At 35.4% G+C, this 16,242-nt stretch overlaps 1 protein-coding gene across 6 annotated transcripts in view; it reads left to right on the top strand.

The window, feature by feature from the left end:
* LOC117988754 (calmodulin-like) overlaps positions 1-16,242 on the top strand; it is a 178,605-nt gene that overhangs the window by 98,281 nt on the left and 64,082 nt on the right. For 4 of the 6 annotated variants that reach the window (XM_069503581.1, XM_069503580.1, XM_034975935.2 and 1 more), the window contains exon 2: positions 8,457-8,807. The exons of the other annotated variants lie outside the window; for them this stretch is intronic. In XM_069503581.1, coding sequence (XP_069359682.1) covers positions 8,718-8,807 — 90 coding nt within the window. In that variant the 5' untranslated portion in view covers positions 8,457-8,717. The remainder of the gene's footprint in view (positions 1-8,456; positions 8,808-16,242) is intronic. 6 annotated transcript variants of the gene reach the window in all.

Genomic DNA, 16,242 nt, shown 5'->3' with positions numbered 1-16,242 from the left:
TTGGCATGCAGATAGCTATTATGACGTAGGCATTCGCTAAGAAAGGATTTTTGAAAATTCAACACCTAAGGGGGTAAAATAGGGGTTTGAAATTTATGTAGTCTACCCTGACGAAGTCACGAGCATAAGCTAAGTAGTTCGCGTATAAAATACATCAATAATAAATAATTCAAATAGTTTAAACACTTATCTATATTAAAACAGATACGTAGTAGGTATTACTTGTTTGAGTGAAATTAGGGTTTTCGTTGAAAATTTAAGTGTAGGTAAACTTTTAGCAAAATTATAAATATTTGCACAAACCAGTATCGGTTAGAGACGTTCAAAATATGTTTAATAAAAATACTAAGTAATGTTTTTACCAACTTCACAACTTCCTTATTCCATTCTCTAGAAACTAAAGTAATAGAGGTCCAGCAGAAGAGTATTAAAAATCTTTGTAAGAGTAATTAGGTGTATACCTTACCTTGTCTACCTAATTCATCACGGACAGAGATCGCCATCTCAGAAGGGAGTTCATTGACGATAGAATTTTGCATCGTTTATCATCCTAAAGAAACCGTTGACTCATCGGCATCCATTTTCTTAGCACCTCGAAACAAGAACTGTTTTTTATAAAGTGCATCTAAAGGTTGTATAGAAGCAGGCGTTTCTTTGCGGAAATCTATGACCCATCACACGATCGAGTTTGTTTTGGGATTTGTGTGATGCTGCGTGGTGGTGGTGCGCATTGCTTGCCTGGTGGCTGCTTTTTCCTGCATATTCAGCAGTGGGAGGGTGGGTGGTGCAGGATGAATCAAACGTATAGGTTTCAAACTTATGGCTACAGCATTTACCACTGCCCTAAAGAGTACGTGAAAAAATATTTTGGTAAAGAAAATAATCAGTTTTCCTTTCTTCCATTTCATTCGCTTTTTCACTTCTGGTTTCGTAATTTTCGCTAAAAATGCAGGAAAGCCGAGTTGAGTTATCTACCGGACACAGCCCGAAACGTTCGGACCGAAGCAAATGTGATTTTGTGCTTTTTTTAAAGTTTTTTACCCTCTTTCCCAAGCAGCGAAGCATCGGAATGTTTTTGCGGTTCTCTACTGCTTTTAACGATTTTCACTTTGTGAGTGCTCACTTGAACAACGTACAGAATTTTTTTAGGCGAGAAATACTGTAAGTTACAGGATGATTTATTTTACGCGGGCAGGGTTGTGCATCAGCCGGGCGATGGTAATACATTTGCAACCGGACAGGGCACGGTCGTGGCACATGGTAAATCATGCTAGACAGTGTATGAATAAAGGCAGGTTTACATTGAGACTGACTGGCGATAGCATCGGTGGCACGCTAGCACTGGCTAGACTGACTCTGGGTAAACACTTTTTCGTGCCAGTGCAGCGCAGACAACACTGTCGAGAATAGAGCTGTCGTCTATTTTTCTACCAATTACTTACTATTGCCTCACGGTATTTCTATGGAGTCTAAAGAATGTAACTCATGATGGTAAGATCTTGGCGATCTTGAATGCAGACAGACCGTAAATCTACGACCAACGGTCCGGTCGTCCTTTGTGACGTTTCCGCTGTCAAAGAGACCCAGTTCAGTTTGCGCATGTTTGTACAACGTCAGTCACTGACGTGTGGATAATACAAGGAAAATATCTTGACTGACTGGATATGTAAACAACACGGTCCAGTGACGCTGTTTGCTGGCGAATGTGACGTGACTATCAATAGTAGCTGTCTCAATATAAACCTGCCTTGAAATGTCTAGCCTGAATTACTTATCGTACAATTTTATACTGCAATTCTTTCAACTTTTCGCCATCCGCACTCGGGCCCAGTGTGAAATAATTCATGCTTTATTTCGCTCAGATACGGCCCCACACGGTTCAAAGAATTGTATGATTTTAATTCACTCTAGACCCTGCCGCGCCTGTGCTTTATCGGGCGTAAAATAAATCATGCTGAATTCACAAATTTTTATATGAAGCTAGAAATAGTTTCAGTTTGAAAATATCACTTTATATTTGAATTTTCCCAAGTAGGTTCCAGTTGAATTTTTTAAATGAAAATCTGCCAACAAAGTAGACTTAAGGCAGTAGTAAGTAGCATGGCAACCCCCTGCCAGACAAAATTAAAGTTTAAAAGTTTAAGGTCGTCTGGCAGGAGTTGCCACGACTCTGAGTCTAGCAATAAATGACGTCATTTCTTACATGAAATTAAAAAAGAAACACTATGTTCGACTAGAGTAATTTATCACCTATTTTGAATAAATCATTTGAATTAGACTTTATGAAACTTTGATGAATATAATTACTCAGTAGATTCCATCAATATTATGACATCATCATGGAAAAAAATGTAAATAAGAGTAGACCAAAATTTTAACCACTACCCAACCCGACGTTATAACGTTCCCCTAAATATAATAGTGGTTGTTCGGGATAGGAGAGGATTTTTCTGTCGAACTCGATTTTAATAGAATAAACTCCGTAAAATTCCGTAAAACCGATTTCGAATCCTTTTTGCAAACACAGATACAAAATATTCAACAAAATATACATAAAAGGTTATAAAGTACCATCTCTGTCTACCGAAAGCGGTTACATATAAAATGAAATTACAGTTCCTCTGGAACTATAATATAACTCGCGGATTACAGAAATTTTATTGCCCGTGTCATATAACTTTGTCCACATACATTTGGTAGAACAAAGGACGACTTACGATCCTCCCGGGTCTGTTAAGCTGTACGAAGTTGTAAGACGCCTGAGGGATCTTTCAACGTTGCTCTGTCAACCTCAAATAGAGTTCCCGCTATAATACGCTAATATACTTATTTATTTACTCGTAATTCTAAAGGTTAATGAAACGTCTATTAAATTTTTTAATTAAATCTATAGGGTAATCAGCTAGCCTTTCACGGCCCATCCGTCCAACCGATTTTGACGAAATTTGGTACAGTGATAGCTTTCATCCCGGGAAATCAAAGAGTTCCCATTATTAAAAACCTAAATCCACGTGGACGAAGTCGCGGGCATCATCTAGTTTATAATAATATTAGTATGGATTTCAACTGATATTAGATTACAAAGAGAGCACTTCCATTAAGGAAAGGGAAAGGTTAAGGGCACTCAACTCGCATGGACACACACCATTACACACACCTACATTTTTGAATGATGAATGAATGGTGTGAAGGAAGGGTCACTATGAATGGAATTTTCAACGTGATGTTATTACAATGTGTTTATGTTTGTTTACTCCAAAGAACGATATTACCATTTCTGTTACTTTATTTGGAACTAGCTTATGCTCGCGACTTCATCCGCGTGGACAACACAAATTTCAAACTCCCATTTAACCCTCTTAGGGGTTGAATTTTCAAAAATCCTTTCTTAGCAGATGTCTACGTCATAATAGCTATCTGCATGCCAAATTTCAGCCCGATCCATCCAGTAGTTTAAGCTGTGCTTAATAGATCAGTCAGTCAGGCACCTTTTCCTTTTATATATTTAGACTAAAGACTATTAACAAGGATGTTTGCAAGTACAATAGGCGGCCGGGCCTCATCCGTGACGTGAAGTGATGGGTTTTCTACTAAAATTGTAAAGAGAACATAGCAGAGCCTCTCAAAAAGAGACTATAAAATTATACTAAATATGATTAGTTTTTTCCGTGGCATACCTGATGGCATTAGGTATGGTGCACATTATCATTTAAAGAATGAGAGCGCCTGGCGCGTCTCCAGTGTTGTGTCAACATGTCTGTGTTCTCCATAATTTTCTCAAAAGTATGTGAAATCTGTCAACCCAGACGTGGCCAGCGTAGGCTATGACCTAAACCTTTTTCATTCTGAGAGGAGACTCGTTCAATACTGGGCTGGCGATGGGTTGAGATGATGATGATGACGAATGTTAGTAATAATACTAACAGGGTGTAACCAAAACGCTGGCAAAAACGAAGACAGGTGATAGTACTGATGATCAGTGATGTGATACCACAAAAAACGCGAAAAAACCTATAAAAATTTCATGATAATATATTTCAATTAAAACATCTGACTGACGTTAGAGGTCAACGAACATTGCGTAAGTAGGTCACTTGTAGTCATTGCCACGTTGTAGGTGGGGCGTTGACCTGAGTTTTGCACGCTATCCATTGCGGGTTTGAACCAAAACTAGTAAATGAGGCAAATGGTTATTGGCATAGGATTGTGTTTAGGTAGTATAACAATAACACTAAGTTTTTGCTAGCGTTCTGGTTACACCCTTTATATCAGCGTTTGTTAAAGGAGTAGGAAGCCAGGAGTTAGTACGAGGCGTTTTAATTTCGGAGTATTTACATAAGTAACAGTCAAACTGCAGTGCAGTAATTACGAAGTTTGAATTGTCTCTTTTGCTTAATGCTGCCCGTACGAACTAAAGTTTGTCAGTAGGTATACAGACAACTGCCCCCCTAGCATGGGCAGGAGACAAAAATTTTATCCCCTAATTATATCCACTGACGAGGGATAATATTTACTTGTCCACCTCTCAAAGCACGGCAACAGGGGAGAGGAGAAGTTTATCCCCAATACGGGGACAATTTTATCCTCGACATTAGACGTGGGTTTAAGTTTATTCTCATAGAACTTAAAAAATCAAAACATGTCTCGCGGTACCTGTTGGGTTTAGGTTATGTTTGGGTTGTGTTTGGGTTATGTTTGGGTTGTGTTTGTGTTATGTTTGGGTTGTGTTTGGGTTATGTTTGGAATATGGTTGGGAACCCCAACATAAACCCAACATAGGTCCCAAATACCAATTACCATTAACCCAATAAAGGTAAAGGAAAAGATCCAAAAACCGAAAAGTCCCCCGTTTTATTCACTGTGGATAATAATTATATCCACCCGTGAGCCCATGCTCGGAGAGTGGATAAAGCTGTCGGAGGGGATAAAGATTTTATCCTTTCCCCGGGGAGAAAATTATATCCCCGTCCATGCTAACCCTGCTGCAAAGGAGAGACAGAAACAGTGAGTTTGCCGTTGCATTGTGGATGCCCGCGATTTTGTCCTCGTGGTTATAGATTTTTTTAAATCCTGCGGAAGCCCTTTGATTTTCGGGATGAAAAGTAGTCAATAAAGCCTTATTCACACACATTAAGTTTGTTAACTTACTTTTGACTTAATTTTAAGTGACATAAGAAATGTAAACAGTGAATTTAGTAATAAAAGGAAATATAGGGCAAGACCTTCATTAGAAAAGTCACAGATAACAACAAGCCTTTTATGCACTGTTCAGTGTCGCTCAAAAGAACTTAAGTTATAGATGAGAGTTGAAACGTGTCCCAAAGAAAAAAAAAGAGCTGTCTATTAGTACCGCTCGCTTGAGCTTCTTTTGTTTTGATCAAAAACATTTTACGTTGAAACGTTTCTCTATATCATGTTAGTTATTAGGGTTCCGTACCCGAAGGCAGTCTGAGTCTCTTCTCAAACCTGGGCGCGTTTGGAACCCTCGTAGTTTTAGTTTTAAGTTAGCGTAAAAATTATCACCACCATATTTTAACGGATTGAACAGTTGAGCAATCGAGGAAAAATAACCACACATTAAAAAATACCCTGTGATATTATTTTATCATTTTTAATCAATCGCGGCAGGGTTTGCACACAAAAATCATAATAATGTTGATTGCACAAAAATTACTAAGTATATACGTGGGCTGAAACGATGTGATATCAGTAATTACACTATTAATATATATTTGCAATATATAACAGTTCATCAATATTTACCCGTACAAAATTAATGAGAATTTTCAATGAGGAAGTCAGCCAATCAAAGGTTTGATTGGCCGACTCTCACTATTGACAAAAACGCATTGTTGCAGCAAGAATAGGTACCATAAATTCAGCCAATCACAACAATGTGATTGTAGCAATGATTGATACAGCTTTTCCACAATCGATCAACTGTTTTAATCTGAAAAGGAATTGAGTTGAGTAATAATATTAGAAATTTTTTTTAATCCAATAATCTTTTACAAGTCCTACTTTTGGATTGTGAATGCACCACTGCAACTGGTTTGGGATGCCATTCAATGTAAAAAAAATCGACACACCATATTATTCCATTTTGCTAGCAAAAGCAAAATATACTTATTATTTGAATGCTACTTAAACTCCGAATTCAGCTCTTACAATTATAAAGTTCACAATTCCTTAGCAACGTAATTAGAGTCTGTTAAGGGTCCTCCACCGCTCCGTATATGCTTCGGTTTTCTGAATGTACGAGGGCTTTTAAAGTGCTTACTTGCTTTTAATTATTTACTTTTAAAATGTGGTTTTTCGGCTTATCAATGTGAACTTCAGTAACAATATAAGTAATTTTCTTAAGTTTTTCCATGAATAAAAACGTCTCAACTTATAGTTTTTTTTAAATATAAACGAATCATGAAATAACAGTTTATATGTTACGTGTTCGGAATTCAAGATAATGATTTTGCCTCTGCAAAATCATTATCTTGAATCATTTTGCTAAGTACTAACTTAATCCATACCCATACATCTTTCACACTAATACTATTGGACGGATTAAGGCTGAAAGGAATGAAATAAGATTAAACCCATAATTAACGTACCTACAGGCTACTTTTTTCCCCAGAAATTAAACACTTCCCACGGGATTTCGAAAAACATAAATCCACGCGGACAAAATCGTGGGCATCAGATAGTCAGCTAGTGATAAATTCAAAAGTTTGTCTGATTATCTGTCTGTCTGATAACGTTTCACGGCTCATCCGTTTAACCAATAATTTTTGCGTTTGGTAAAGAGTTGGCTTATTTCCTAAAGTAAAACTACTTCTTATTCCTTAAAATCAAAGATTTCCTATGAGATATTTACCTAAAATTAAATCTATGTAGACGAAGTAGCAGAAATCATCTAATATTTCATACTTCTTAAAATTAATTAATAAGTTAGCCAAAATAAGAAACGATGTTAAAAAACGCTCACAGTTATTCCAATTTGCTATGAACTCTACAATCATAATTATAAAGTCCATTATTCCTTAGCAACGTAATTAGAGTCTGTTAAGGGTCCTCCACCGAGCAGTATGTGCTTGACTCTTGTGAATGTACGGTGAGCTTAACTTAAGGGTCCTCGAGGTGTGTATTTGTTTTTACTTTTTGTATTTTAAATGTCGATTTTCGGCTTTAAATTACTATGAATTATTTTACTTTTAAATATTACATATTTTTATTTAAACTGAGAATTCCTGAAGTCTTTTCAAACTTTAATATTCGTGAATCCGAACAATTATACTTATTAGGATTTCGTCATTCTCGCTAGTCTAGTTGTGAGTTGATCAGGTACCTATGTAAGTTTTTATGCACAATAGTTATAGTTTTATCATGCTATTTTAAAACCATAGACTTCTTATAGGTTTTACTGTAGGTATCTGTGTAAGAACTTCAGCAATTAGATATACCGGTTAAAATTATGAAATAATATTATGTCACTGAAAATAAATGTTCACATGTGACAAAACGTTTGTTTTGTTTTTATTTTAGCATATTTTCTCCATAACAAAAATATTTTCAGGTAAGCTAGGCCAAGGGTTTACAAAAACCGTAATATCGCGAATGAAAACATAATCTAATTTTATTCTCAATTGCAATAACAATAAGGTCCATATTTCAATAACAAGATAAAACTCGTGTATTCATATATTTTTGTATGAAAACAATCGTAAAGAATAAATCACATTATTCTTGACACGAACGATTTCATCTTCTAATCTAGTTTTACTAAAGTGGCACACGATTTTGTACTCTATGCTATTCAAATTAGGTTTATTTTCCTTAACAGTTTTCATACTGAATACGATAAAACTGTCTCCGTAGTGTTGGTATCAAATATGTTGATGATAACATTTTTCCAAGTTTTCGCGTATCTAACAAAATGACTTTATTGTATTAGTTTTACTTTAGCACTCCAACTAAGTGTATTGGGTCAATATTTTTCGATAAGTTACCTACCTACTTAAAAAATAAAGTAAGAAAAATCAAATAAGTACTTACTTAGTTACTTTCAAAATACCTATCTAAAACATTATTTAAAAAACTGGTCAAGTGCTAGTCGGAACTATTTTTTTTTAATTTACAAGGTGGTAATTTTGTTTATTTTATTATTTGTTGTCATAGCTGCAAAAGAAATGCACACTCTGTGAAAATTTTGATTTTCTACATGTTACGGTGCATGAGATACAGCCCGCTGACAGACAGACAGATTCCCGTACACAAAGGGTCCCGTTGGCACCCTTTGTGTACGGAAACCTAAAAATAGAGTAAGAAAAGTAATGCGACAAAATATTAATATGTTGCTAAATGCAAATATTTTCGAAACAAAAAAAATTAAATTAAAAAGATAGATACCTATGACATTATGTCGAACCACCCATACAACATTAATTTAACATTTTATCCAGAATGATTTACAAGCAAACGAAATAAAATTAAAAAGTGTTAAAAATTAAAAATCGAAAATCTAGTTTTATTGCTGTCAATTAAACAACGAATGACAGGCAACAATTAAATTTTAAGTTAATTAATTAAGAATAATAATTCAAGAAATCAATTGTTAGTCAATTTAGAAAATCACTGTGATCACAATTTGCCTAAAAGTTAAGTGTCCATGAAAGTGTTTTGAAGTGTGGCACTTGAAACGTCCGCGTCAGAGGAAATTCAAGATGGCGTTTGCAGCAGCGCGAATGATTTTGAAAGATAAGAGGCGAAAGGCATCGAAAGAAGACTTTAGAGACCCCAGAAACAGAAGCAAGGTAAAGAAAGTTAGTCTTAAATAAAAATAAAGAGTTCGCTAAATAATTGTAAACGCAATTATAATAAGACCAAAATAACAGAGTTATTCTATCCATGGAAATAAGTAAGTACGGAAAACATAGGCTAGTTTGTGATTAGTTTGTAACCGATTACTCACTTTTTGTCTTTTTCATTTTTAACTACTCTCCGTGGATAGAGTATAGTAGAACACCTAACATCACTTAACAGTAGTGTAGAGTGTAGTAGATCACTTAACATCAGGTGACCCGCCTGCTCGCTTGCTCGCTAAAAATTATTAAAAAAAAAAAAAAAAAAAATAGTTTAATATATCGGGTTGTTTATCAGAGAAACTCTGATCTTTGGACCCAGTCGATTCTGACAGTACGAACAAAAGGGTATTTTATAATATAAAAAAAACTAAATTGTTAGTACAACGAAAAATCATAGGTTAATACTTTCAAATATCAGAAGTGGGATTTCCGAGATTTTCACTCTTAGACAATCATTGGGGCCGATTCTCTTGTACACAATCTCTAAACTAAACTAAATTAACAGGTCTAAATTTAGTGCTATCCTTTTCCGCAAGCAACATTATGAAAGGGATAGCAATAGATTTAGACGTGTCGTTTTAGTTTAGTTTAGAGATTGTGTACAATGGAATTAGCCACACTGTATGGTATGGATTTTTTCGGAGTTTCAAGAACACACTTCAACATGAAGTTTTGTTTGGAACAAGCCGAAAAGAAAAAGGGTGCAGAGGAGTGCGAAAATCCCGTTGCAACAGACTATAATAATAATTAAAAGTTAGATAGAAGCACGTGCTAGTTTGCGGCATTTGTACAAGGAACTACAAGCTTAATTTGCTATAATACGGTGCTGTGTGTTTCTTGCTTTTTCTGCTTCTTTAATAGTGGGAGGGCAGGTGGTACATATCGCATACTGCACGTTGTACCATACAGTATGTCTGTTTTGAATTTTTGATGGATTATAGCAAATTAAGCTTGAAGTTCCTTTTAAATTAAATATTAGTTCTAAGTTCCAGTAGAGAAAAATTATAAGTATTCATAGTTTTTTTCATACAGTATTTCACAAAGGGTGACTTAATGGAGTTATATTCAGAAATAGTTCCTTTGTTAATTATTAACTTGGTATAAAATGTAATGATGAACGGTAGAGATTTATGTTTCTTTTAAATCAAAATGTTAGTAAAAAAAACTTGGAAGTATTCATAGTTTTTCGTATAATTAATTTTACAAAAGATGACGTCATAACTAAACTACGTTCAGAAATAGTTCCTTTGGTAATTAACTTGGTATAAAATTTAATAATGAACGATAGAGATTTAAGTTCTTAAAATAGAAAATTGAATCATACTCAATTTTATACAAAGTTTTATGAAGTTTAGTACTGTTCATTAGTTGGTTCGTTCGGAAATTGCTCATTAAGCCTCTCGTCACGTTTGTAAGTACGGGCGTCTGTTACACCGATTTGTAACAGTAAAATTATTGTAATATAAATTTTAAAAGTATAGATTCAAAAAATAATCAATTAGAAACCAACAACTTTATAAACTTTTAAACTTAACAATTTTGTAAATAACTATTAGGTAGATACTTACCACGATTAATTTTTGATTATTTTGATTTGTCGATATTTCAACTCATTTGCATGAGTCGTGGTCCAGACGGGACTCGAACGGTCGAACGAACGAACATTGAAATATTTTTTTTAGTTTTTTATACTAGACGATGCCTGCGACGTCGCGCGAGTAAATTTCGATTTTTCATAAATCCGATGGGAACTTTTTGATTTTCTGGAACAAAAGTAGCCTATTCGCCCGGGGCTGTAGGCTATCTCCTGCCTTTCATCAAAATCGTAAATGGATTGACCGTGAAACTGACAAACTCTTCGAATATTTTTTGTTTATTTGGTACACTTCTGTGTAAGAGCGTTCATAGATTTACCAATCTTGGTCGCGCCATACATAGTCGTAGCTATGTATAGACGAAGTAACGAGGTATACGTTTAACGAGTTGGCCTGGGCTCTTGAAGCGTTATTTAAGCTGTTCTTCAAGCCTTGTTTACTAAGCCGATGATAATGACTGTATCAAGAGAAGGCCAAGTAAATTGTTCACGTGATTTTAAGTGATAGCTTTCATGAAGACATTTTTCAAACTTTTTCACGATATGCAATTTTCATACCTACTACAAAAAACCGGCCAAGTCCGTGGCAGGACACGCACAGTGTAGGGTTCCGTAGTCACAATCCTCGAAAAACAGATAGATATAACTCCTTAACCTGTGAAGTGTGAACCTTACGTAGCCATGATAGTTTTCCTTTAAAATTGATTATATATACTACTGCTGTGTAATTTTTTCACGTTTCTATATACTACAATTTGGGGGGGGGGGGGGGGGGGAGACGGGGGGGGGGGGGGACACTTCACTGTAATAAAAAGTAACACTTTAAAACATCATATTTTACAAACGGATCTAGAAATCGAAAAATGATAAAATTAAATGATAATTAATTACATAAACTTAAAACTAAAGCTACGAGGGTTCCAAACGCACCCACAACAAACTCGGTTCGAAATTCAAATTATGTCTACACATGAGCATGTAAATCAACATGAAATGTCGTGTTTTAAAGCAAGGGTTAAGAATATAGGTCAGTAGGTGGTAGTGGTCGGTGCGTGTAACCGTCGCGGTGTGCATGTAAATAAATTCAATTCCGGCCGGGGTCGGAAGTACCTCTCTCCTACGCTTCCTACGCCGCAAGTGTAGTTCCCATTCACGCTAATTTAGTAGTGGCTCACGATGTTTTCCTTCACTGTTAAAGCAAATGATATGTAGTTGCTTAAAAATGCACATAAGTCTGAAAAGTTAGAGATGCATGACTCCCTAGCACTGCTTCGAACAGCCACAAAATAATGCTTACATTTTGTATGGCACACCTTTTCCAGCCATTTCAGTAGTCGTATTCTAAATCAAGGGTTAAGAATGTAGGTCAGTAGACGCGCAGTGGTCAGATGCGTGCAACCGTCGCCGTGGGCGTGTAAATAAACGTAATTCCGACCGGGGTCGAAAGTGGCCGGACGACGGAAATTGCTTGCTACGCCGCAGGGGTAGTTTGTAGTTCCCATTCAAGCCAATTCAGTAGTGGCCAAGATTTACAGTAGTCTTTTAGATTTGCTCAGATTATTATAGAAGTGGTGATAGCCTAATGGTGTAAATGTCGGCCTTCTAGTCGGGGTGTCCAGGGTTCAAGCCAGAGCACACAAAAGAAAACATTGTGAGAAAATGTCTGAGAGTTCTCCACAATACTCTCAAAGGTGTGTCTGCCAATTAACACTGGGCCAGCGTGGCTGAATATGAGGTAAACCCTTTTCATTCTAGAGGAGACCTGTGTTTAGTAGTCAGGCCAGTAGACGGGCAGTGCGTGCAACCGTTGCCGTGGGCGTGTAAAGAAACGTAAAAGTGCCTTTTCTACCGAGACAAGAGCTCGGCGGAATGCTCTTTTCAAAGATTCGATTTACAATAATATTTTATGCCATATGTTTCATGGACCTATTTGAATAGGTCCATGACATTTATAAAAGTAATTGCAGTTCCACGCATTGCTGGACTTTCATTAGCCATAAAACGTCTAATACATTTGTTAGAAAATGTATAGAAATTTTAGAAAATTGCAATATCCCTTTCGCTCCGGGAGTTTTTAATCTGTGCACAATATGTTCTCCGCAGCCAGGCAACATGGCGGCCGGAAGTGCGGCCCGAAGCCATCGGAAATTGGTTTACGCTTCGCTACAAGCAGAGCAGTGCTGTGTACACAGCTTAATGATAAGGCTTCGACATAACTTCACTACCAATATTATAAAAGTAAAATTTATTTGTTTTTGGCTGAAAGTTTGGATTCAACGGGAAGAACCCTATAGGTTTTCTTGACAGACACGACGGACAGACACGACAGACGTATGGACGGAATGACGGGCGGACGGACGGACAGACAGATAGACAACGTAGTGATCCTATAATTTTTCCTTTTGAGGTACGGAACCCTAAAAAGGTCCACAACATAGGTACACGACTATTCAGATCATGGAAAAGGCAAGCTTGTCAGCTTAAAAAAAAAAACAACGTTCAAAATCCGATCAAAAGCACGTTTCCACACGGTCTCTGATTGGATTTTTGAATCGTTTTATTATTTTGCGTCACACATTTTTCCTGAAAATGGTGAAAACCGTCGAGATTGGAAAAGCGCGACTTTTCATTTCACTGCCTGCTGTTCACGGTACGACGGATTTCCGAACGAATTCAACTATGTGAAAATTGATTTAGTAAGGACCTTTGCTTAACTAGGCTTCGATGATGGATTTACTTGAATCAAATCCATACTTCCATACTTAATATTATAAATGCGAAAGTGTGTCTGTCTGTCTGCTAGCCTTTCGCAGCCCATCCGTTTAATCGATTTTGACGAAATTTGGTACAGAGATAGCTTGCATCCCGGAGTAGGACATAAGCTACTTTTTTCCCAGAAAATCAAAGAGTTCCCACGGGATTTTAAAATATAGATCCATGCGGATGAAGTCGCGGGCATCATCTAGTATTCAATAAAGTTTTATGCTGTAAAAGTAAACTATAAAATGTACTTATATAACTACCTAATAATTATCGGTGGTAATACAAATACACGCATGTCATCATCTGTGTGGCACTAGATATTATTTGTGTAGTCTTATATAATTATTATGTCTATTATATTTATTTTGTATACATTACTATATGAGTATTTTAACATTAGGCATATTATATGGTTTAGTTTATTTAGCTATTAGTGTTTAGGTTTATTATATACCTACACCTTTTCCCACTGTCCATATATTGTTCGTTTTCTCCCTAGCGTGAAGGTTATCTGGAAGAGATCGCTATTTAGCGATAAGACCGCCTTTTTATACCTACCTGTCATTTGTTTTTCGTGGTACAATAAAGAACATACATACATGTACATACATGGCATTGTAAGTTATTCAACTAAAATGTAATAAAATGTGATGCCAATGTATAATAGGAGCGAAATGAAATCCGAATTTACACAACAATAGTGTCGTTCGCGTTCAAACCCCGCTCTGAAGTGATATTTTTGAAATTTGACAGGAGCTGGAACGGGTGTTTTAGACATATCAATAATATTCTTCCCCTTTTCCCCGATAAACTATATTAAAATTAAGTAGAAATAATAATACTATACATTTATACAGCACGCGGCCGAAAGTAATGTACATCGACCTTTAGAAAGAGATAGCAAAGTAGAGCACTGTCGCTGTCGTTGAGACCGCTAAAACGTCATATAGGTACGAGTGAAAGAGACAACTCTCTACAAAGCCGAAATGTAATTCTAAAGGCCGATGTACTATACTTTCGGCCGCGTACTGTACCTACTAGGTCTTCATAACACAAATTATTAATGTCTTTGTTAATATTAGGTCTTATTTATATTTCATTAAGTTATTACAGAAGTTACTAATTGCCTAAAGAATCCAGTGTAAAACCAACAAGAATAATAAAAAAATTAACCATATGGTCCTGAAGTTTTGATTTATTTTAATTCCTCATTTTCAGGTATTCTTCGAGCGACATTTCTATACCTACTTAAATAAAAATTAAAGCCACCACTGACTGACATTCAGTCTTTAAATTATTCGCAATAACAGATTCAAGGCATAGAGTGTGCATCCGATTAAATACGAAATCTGTCAAGTATTCACACAATGAATTGAATTGAACACATTGAATGACGGTTATAAAGCAAAAATGATCGTTAGTGATGCTGTTTTCACACCGTTAATGATGCTCAAAATAGGTACTTATATTATATCTAATTGTATAATAATTAAGTTAAATAAAATACATAAAGAGGTGCATCATTTTAACTTAGACCTTTACATAATAATAATTGTTGTTAATAAAAATCGATGTCGCTGAATGTCTTGGCGAATGCTTTAAATGTTAATGCTTTGACTAAGGCTGAGATCTACATAGCGTACTTTGAATTTGCTAAGACTTAATATTGAGTTAAAACGAGACAAATTTATGTGAGAGATATAGCTTTGTCTCGTTTTAACTCTGCCTTAAGTCTAAGCTAAGTCAGAGTGCGCTCTATAGATCTCACCATGAGTGTCGGTGTCTCTGTGTCGCCTTTACAGCTTTAGGTGCAATGGATGCAATGGATGTCATGGATGCAATGGATGCAATGGTTGTTACTACCATCGTTTGTTAATACAAAGACTGTGTAGTCGACTGTATACTGGAAAATACTTTAGCTTTTATGAAAGCAGTCCAAGGACTCTTTATAGAGTTAAAATTTTAGTTTACTATTGATTTTAATAATATACCTACCTGTTTCGATTTTATAGCTTAAATAAGTTTAGTTTGATTATGATACACTCTAAGGTTTTGACAGTATTTTAAACTACTTTTGCCATATTTTTTTGTAGGTAGGTATTGTTCAATTTTTCATTTTGAATAAGTAGTAGCAATAATTTGCTCGTTTCTTTATTCGAATTCATTGCATTTGCGTGCAACGAATTGAAAATAATAGGTTAATGGTTTATTGCCAGGTCAGTCGGTCATGTCACTCAAAAGCATTAAAAATAAATACTGATATTAGTAACCACTATAGAAGTTATTTTATATTTTTATCCATAGTCCTTTGACTATAACATTTCTATGGTGAGCAATTTGTTAACAATACTTATTAAAATTTGTTCAAAGTACTTATGATATGAACTAGTGTAACCATTTGTAACATTTTACTGTCGTGGTCATTTCTATTTGTTTTTTTTTTAAATTCTTATTGTTAGCAAAAGTCTAACCACATATTTTGCACGCCATACATAAATAGCAAAATGTGCCACATATTTTGCACGCCATACATAAACACCAACCATGAAAGTATTATCATTTAATTTGTTACTTTGTTACTCACGTTTGGCAAAATAAAATTATTTCATTTCATTTCATAACATGATTTATTATGTAAGAATACAGTTCCGTCTGGTTTTTAATTTTATAATTTTCATTTCTTATTCTTCAGTTTTAACAGGTAGCCTAGCTATGTTAGCATTTTTCGTAATTTTTCAAGGAAGAGTTATATTTAGTAGTGTTTCTTGTTACTTTTTCAGATAAAATACGAGGCGCTTTAATTTTAATGCAGTCTACATAAACATTTCTATTCGTTTCTTCTGTAAAGAGTCACTTGGTATTGCAAACTCCTACTTAAATCTTTAAACTTTAATCTGGCGATTTGACTGAACTCACTTTTCAAACCTACTTATCTGTATACACGTGATATTATATGAATGCTTGCTAAATATATTATATGAATATTTGTTGTTTCTTGGAGCTGTATTTGAATTGGTATGATTTGTT

Source organism: Maniola hyperantus, chromosome 15, assembly GCF_902806685.2.
Source record: "Maniola hyperantus chromosome 15, iAphHyp1.2, whole genome shotgun sequence".
NCBI classification, from domain to species: Eukaryota; Metazoa; Arthropoda; class Insecta; order Lepidoptera; family Nymphalidae; genus Maniola; species Maniola hyperantus.
Note: the sequence above shows the minus strand (reverse complement) of the source record. Positions and strands in the feature narration are given on the sequence as shown.